We start from the raw sequence: 7,093 nt of genomic DNA on the forward strand, positions 1-7,093 counted from the left end.
TCAAACACGAGAAAAGTAAACTTTAACCTTTTGAATACGTTTTTCCTCTGTTTCTTACGGTTTGTTGAGTTAGCTCTGGATTGATACGTGGACATGACAAAGGAGGTATTTGATACCTCGACCAGTTGACATGTTTTTTGTACAATCCCAGAAATGTTGTGTTTTTTGTTCAATCCCAGAAAGACTGTGATTTAAAGTTTAATCCTGGCTTTGTAGCTACACAGAGATCAAGTCTCAGCGCATTGTGTTTTTGAAACTGCAGCAATTTCCACAGAATTTTCAACAAACTTGAAGTGTTTTGTCCAGAGGATTATTTGTGATTTGTACCTTTTCATAACATGCTTGTTTAATTTCTGACCAAAGTGAAACGAAGAAAACAACCAGGAGTTGTCTTTATTTTTAAATTATCATGCCATGATTTTACCATTCCGGCCCACTTTGGAATACATTTTTCTCCAAGCGGCCTCTGAGCTAAAATGACTTTGACACCCCTGAGTTAGGATGTAGTAATTTGACATACAATTGAAAATAAACCTATAGTAAAATGATACTCTCTCTTTCTCTCTGCACCCTGCTGGTCGAGGCAGCTTGCAGATCATCGCTGAGTGGTTACTCCATAAGAAGGGAGTTTTTCCTTGCCTCTTATGCCAAAGCACTTGCTAATGTGGGGTTCATTTTTGTTTAATGCATGAGGTACATTGTTTTAGACATGCTCTTTTTGTGCCTACAGATAACTTCTGGGGTGTATATTTTACTATAGAAATAACGTTGACTTAACTTGACTTAAAATCAACTGCATGTAAATATATTTGATGCTGAGTCAGCTTGTATTTGTAGAATTTACAGAACCCAATACCAGTGAAAATGGCACATTGTGTAAATCATAAAAATAAAAAACATAATACAATGATTTGCAAATCCTTTTCAACTTATATTCAATTGAATAGACTGCAAAGACAAGATATTTTATGTTCAAACTTAAAACCTTTTTTAAAAAAATAATCATTTACTTAGAATTTAATGGCAGCAACACATTGCAAAAGAGTTGTCACAGGGGCATTTTTACCACTGTGTTACATGGCCTTTCCTTTTAACATTACTCAGTAAACGTTGTGGAACGGAGGAGACCAATTTTTGAATCTTTTCAGGTGGAATCATTTCCCATTCTTGCTTGATGTACAGCTTAAGTTGTTCAATAGTCCGGGGTCTCCGTTGTCGTATTTTATGCTAGGGTGGAATTTTTTCTTGCCCTGATGTAGGATCTGAGTCGATGATGTCGGTGTGGCTTGTGCAGCCTTTTGAGACACTCATAATTTAGTGTTATATAAGTAAACATTGATTGATTGATTGATTGATGATAATTCGCCACACATTTTCAATGGGAGACAGGTCTGGACTACAGGCAGGCCACTCAAAAACCTGCACTCTATTTACTACGAAGCCACAAAGTTGTAACACGTGGGTTGGCATTGTTTTGCTGAAATAAGCAGGGGCGTCCATGAAAAAGACGTTGCTTGGATGGCAACATATGTTGCTCCAATACCTGATCTTAAACAATTTGCTAAGGCATTTGTTCCCAAGGTGGTGACCCTCGCCCCATCCTTGTCTATGAATGACTGAGCATTTCATGGAAGCTGTTTTTATACCAAATCATGGCACCCACCTGTTCCCAATTAGCCTCTTCACCTGTGGGATGTTCCTAATAAAATTTCTCAGTCTTCTTGCCACTTGTGCCAGCTTTTTTGAAACATGGTGCAGGCAGAAAATTCCAAATGAGGTAAGATTTGCAAAAAAATAACAAAGTTTACAAGTTCGAACGTTATATATCTTGTCTTTGCAGTCAATTCATTTGAATATAGGTTGAAAAGGATTTGGAAATCATTGTATTCTGTTTTTATTTACGATTTACACAACGTGCCAACTTCACTGGTTCTGGGTTTTGTATGTTTGTTGCCATTACAAGCCCTGATTGCTTAGTTCAGTGGGCTATGACCGACCTACATCTTTTGGTCATGCTCATCTGCAGAACATGTGACAAAATTTAAACTGGTCACAAACACTTATTGACAAACAACCATTCACATGGATATTCCCCAATAAACTGAACGTTAATGCTGGTACAACAAAACCAACCATGACTCATTTCCTGTGATTGATGGAGGTACATTTTCTAAGGTTGTATAAATACATGACCAAATGCTTCGTGGATTGAATTAATTGGAACCGAAAGGTCTTCATTCAAAAGAGCATTATCTTGGGGATCTTTCTGCTATGTCTGTTCTAGAAATAGGACCCATGGGCATTACTTTGACCTAAGCAAACACAAGGCAATATGAAATCATTTATATGTCTGTCTCAGCTGCTGAAAAAAGCAGACTTATATCAAGCCTGTTGTGATTGATAAAAACCATTTATAAAATATATTCATCTTTACTGCTATTCCCAAATGAATTACTTGTTTATTTACTTTTTTCAAGCCAAGATCTTGACTTATTCCATGGGAGAAAAGCACAATAATGGGAGTCTGCTCCAAGAATACGTTAAACGTTTCATTTTATGATTAATTCCTCACAATAGATTTGGAATTTAATTATAATTACCTCAATTAAACAAGCTGATATACGATCATCCTAAAGATGTGTTCGTTCTGACGGGTGGTTGTCATGGTTATTTGGTGACGAACCCCAAGATGCAGAGATGGAGGCAGGCATGGAATGTGAAAACATGATGTAATTAAATACTAAGACAAAAACAAAACCAAAAGGATACAAACACAAAGCGCGCACGGGGCGGATAATCAAACAAAAGGAGCTAGCCTGGGAGCTAGAAAATAACTAACAGGAGCTTAGCGTGGAAGCTAGCGGGTAGCAAACAGGCAAACAGAAGTCGTACTTGTATAATGAAAAATAAAACGGAAGCAGGGAACAAAAAACAGTAAGCTACAAACATCAACTGAATATAGCTTACCGCTACGCTGCAAAGACAAGGTACGACAAGACAGGAGCGATAACACATCACAGGAGCGATAACACATCACAGGAGCGATAACACATCACAGGAGCGATAACACATCACAGGAGCGATAACACATCACAGGAGCGATAACACATCACAAGAGCGACTAGACGTGACATCGACAAGAATATACAATGATCCAGCAACTGACACAAGACAAAGGAGGTACAAATAGGAGCCGGCTGATTGGCAACGGGTGTGGCCAGATGCCAATCAGCCGCAGCTGAAGGGGAACACAGCACTCAGGGAACAAGACAGGAAGCTGACAAAATAAGAGCACTAGACAGGAATTAAGGACAGGGAATACTAAACACACTGAGGAGGAACACAGCACTCAGGGAACAAGACAGGAAGCTGACAAATTAAGAGCACTTGACAGGAACTAAAAGACAGGAAATACTAAACAGAGGAAAATACTAAAACATAGACAAACTGTCAGGGGCAACCCTGACAGCCTGAACTCCACTTAAATCTTATGATTTAATTCCCTTTGGCTGTCATTGCATATTGTTGAATAATGATGATAAAAGCTGCACAATTATAAGTGACTTTTCTAGACCTCACCTTAGGTTTGTATGGTTGTGTGTTTGGATGCATCTGTGGACCTTTTTTTTCATACCCTGTTTTGCAAAAGCCATCAGCTGAGATAATAGAAGTCAACGTGGCCTGTGCGTTTGTGCCTCTCTTGGGAACATTTGTCTTTGATTAGAGAGCAGTGGAGAATGGCTGACTGCACAGGAACCTTAATTGTCTTACTGAATCACTGCACTGTGACTTCTGACAGTAAAGCTGACATGACTGCTTGACTCTGCTCTCTGGAGTGCAAATGTAGTCAATTATGGCCTGCAGCTGATAGTGACAATCCCATGTGTGGTTGTAACAGATTTAACATGTGTGAACTACGATTCAGTGTTTCTTATTTCATGTCTCGATAGCCAAAAATATTAAACAGTAATGTACAAGTCATTTAATTTGCATTATTCTAATACACAGTACAAGTGCAACACACTTACATTGCCTTAGTCCTATTCAATCTCCTCGAAACTATTGCTGATCATGATCAGTTATTAATAAATATTTTCATTATCTTACCAAAAAAATGCTGATAAAATCCCTCAACTCAAGGTATGTTCATTTAAATTCATTAAATTATATATATATATATATATATATATATATATATATATATATATATATATATATATATATATATATATATATATATATATATATATATAATTTAAGGACAGGAATATATATATATATATATATATATATATATATATATACCGTATCTCCTTGAATTGCCGCAGGGCATATAGTATGCGCCTGTCTTGAATTACTGCCTGGTCAAACTCGTGACGTCACGAGTGACACTTCCCCTGTCATCATTTTCAAAATGGAGGAGGCTGATTTCAATACCGGTAATTTGAAATCGCATAAAGGGAAGAAGATTAAAAGCTATTCAGTAGGATTTAAGGTCCAAGCTTACATCACACTCAAATTCTTACTGCATGCCTTTGGTAAGTGCCGGAGTGAAAAGATCTTTTAAAATAATTAGCGCATGCTTACTTTTACCGCATGCCTTTGGTAAGCGCAGGAGTGAGAAGAGGTTTTAAATCAATTAGCGCCCCGGTGGCAATTCAAGGAAATACGGTAATCATGATCAGTTATTGATAAATATTTTCATAATCTTACCAAAAAATGCTCAGAAAATCCCTCAACTCAAAGTATGTTCATTTGAATTCATCAAATTATATATATATATATATATATATATATATATATATATATATATATATATATATATATAGTAGTGTGCTGACATTGATTCTGCTATTGCAACTGTTTTGCGACATCGATCGAATATTAGATATTTAAAAGATGAACAGAGAACGGTTTTGAAGGTATTTATTGGTGGCAAAGGTAATTAGTTTTTTCCCACCGACGCGCTCATCAGCGTCACGGGTTGATTTCGATGTGAGTGGTTGAAGTAGCACGTCATTCAGGATAACGGACAAGTGGTTTATCCATCCATCCATCCATCCATCCATCTTCTTTCGCTTATCCAAGGTCGGGTCGCGGGGGCAGCAGCCTAAGCAGGGAAGCCCAGACTTCCCTCTCCCCAGCCATTTCGTCCAGCTCCTCTCGGGGGATTCCAAGGCGTTCCCAGGCCAGCCGGGAGACATAGTCTTCCCAAGGTGTCCTGGGTCTTCCCCGTGGCCTCCTACCGGTCGGACGTGCCCGAAACACCTCCCCAGGGAGGCGTTCGGGTGGCATCCTGACCAGATGCCCGAACCACCTCATCTGGCTCCTCTCGATGTTGCAGCAGGTTTATTTTGAGCTCCTCCCAGATGACAGAGCTTTTCACCCTATCTCTAAGGGAGAGCCCTGCCACTCGGCGGAAGAAACTAATTCCGGCCGCTTGTACCCGTGATCTTGTCCTTTCGGTCATAACCCCAAGCTCATGATCATAGGTGAGGATGGGAATGTAGATCGACCGGTAAATTGAGAGCTTTGCCTTCCTTCTTCACCAATACGGATCGATAAAGCGTCCGCATTATTGAAGACTCCGCACCAATCTGCCTGTTGACCTCACGATCCACTCTTCCCTCACTCGTGAACAAGTTCAAGTACCTCGGAGTCTTGTTTACGGGTGGTTTATCCAATCACATACAACGATTTTTTTTTACAAGGCCCCGCCTTCTGAAATACATCTATTGAGAACTCCCAGATTCTTGTGCGAAGCTCAGTGAACGACAAAGACCTGGCGAGTGTCAGGTTAAGACACCCCTTGAACAGTGCAAAAATGTTGTCATTGAACCACTGTCATTTTAAATCAGTCACATATAGTAAATATAACACAACCATATCCATTTCTTTTTTTTCACCAGGTTTATGAGAGAGGAACAAACGTGGAGCAGTTTGTGACCCGTTTCCTTCTGAAGGAGTCCGCCAATCAGATCCAGTCCCTTTTGAACTCTGTGGAAAGTGCTGTGGACGCCATTGACGAGCAGCACAGCCAGTCCGGGTAAGCTTAATTTTGTTTAAGGGTAGTGATGAAGACTTTTCAGACCGATGGGTAAAGCTTGTGAAACCAGTTATTTCCTTTCCGTTTCAGTCATACTCCTGCTAAGACAAGTCCTCGGGTGTCAGAGAAGTGTCATGACAACGTTGTCCCTGATTATCCGCCAAACAACAAAATCAGTGCCAGGGGAGCTGTCAGGACCATCAACACTGCCTCAGGTGCCACACACACACACACACACACACACACACACACACAGCTCCTGATATTTCATGGGCGAAGTCATCCATCATGTGCTCGTGTGATTACCTTCACACCAACAATCATTAGCGTGTAAATGCTCAACTGACGCCCAGCAGTTTATCATCCACTTAACTCAGATGCACACATGAATTTATGCTCTCAGCTATGTCCGAGGACATTACACCATTATCGAATTATTATGACCGATAAAAAAACATAACCAAGATACATCACTAAAGATATATCAATACTTTGTTGACTTTTAGTGCATGGTGGCTTTTTCTGATGTTGTTGCCTTTTAAAATGTTTCTGACAAAGAGGGCCAGCTGGCTCTTGGTCTTTCCAACATGTCCCTCACATTTACAGCAGTTGGTCCATGTTGTCCGCTTTTTTACTTGACTGTTTGTGATTAATTGTGCAAAACTCTGCTGGTTGGTGACTTGACGTAAAAGGTGAGCAATGGAAGGCAGAAAGAAAAATAATCCTCAAAATATTGAGTGCTTTGGTCAAGAAGATGTTAAAGGGCAGTTCTGTTTGCAACCTTTTCCATTAACAATAACAAATACAGACTACTGACACTCACTAATATTGCTGACACATCCTGAGATGCCTTATCCTTCCGAGGACCAAATAGTTGTCAAAAAAAAAAAGCAAATACACTAAAAAGGTGCGTTGTTGTTTGTGCTATGGTGCCATCTTTTGGACGAGTGTGCTTACTGCAGTTGCTGCAGTCTCCTTCCATTTTATTGCTTTCAACCGGAAGTAAAAGTGCTGTTTTGTCTTCTGGCCGTGCATAGCATTTCTACT

General features: G+C 39.7%; 1 protein-coding gene across 2 annotated transcripts in view; it reads left to right on the forward strand.

The window, feature by feature from the left end:
* The window catches only part of necab2 (N-terminal EF-hand calcium binding protein 2), a 436,762-nt gene that overhangs the window by 274,219 nt on the left and 155,450 nt on the right, over positions 1-7,093 (forward strand). For both annotated transcript variants that reach the window (XM_061917448.1, XM_061917449.1), the window contains exons 6-7: positions 5,910-6,046; positions 6,137-6,261. In XM_061917448.1, the coding sequence (XP_061773432.1) occupies positions 5,910-6,046; positions 6,137-6,261 (262 nt within the window). The remainder of the gene's footprint in view (positions 1-5,909; positions 6,047-6,136; positions 6,262-7,093) is intronic.

The sequence above is a fragment of the Nerophis ophidion genome, linkage group LG12 (genome assembly GCF_033978795.1).
Source record: "Nerophis ophidion isolate RoL-2023_Sa linkage group LG12, RoL_Noph_v1.0, whole genome shotgun sequence".
Classification (NCBI taxonomy): Eukaryota; Metazoa; Chordata; class Actinopteri; order Syngnathiformes; family Syngnathidae; genus Nerophis; species Nerophis ophidion.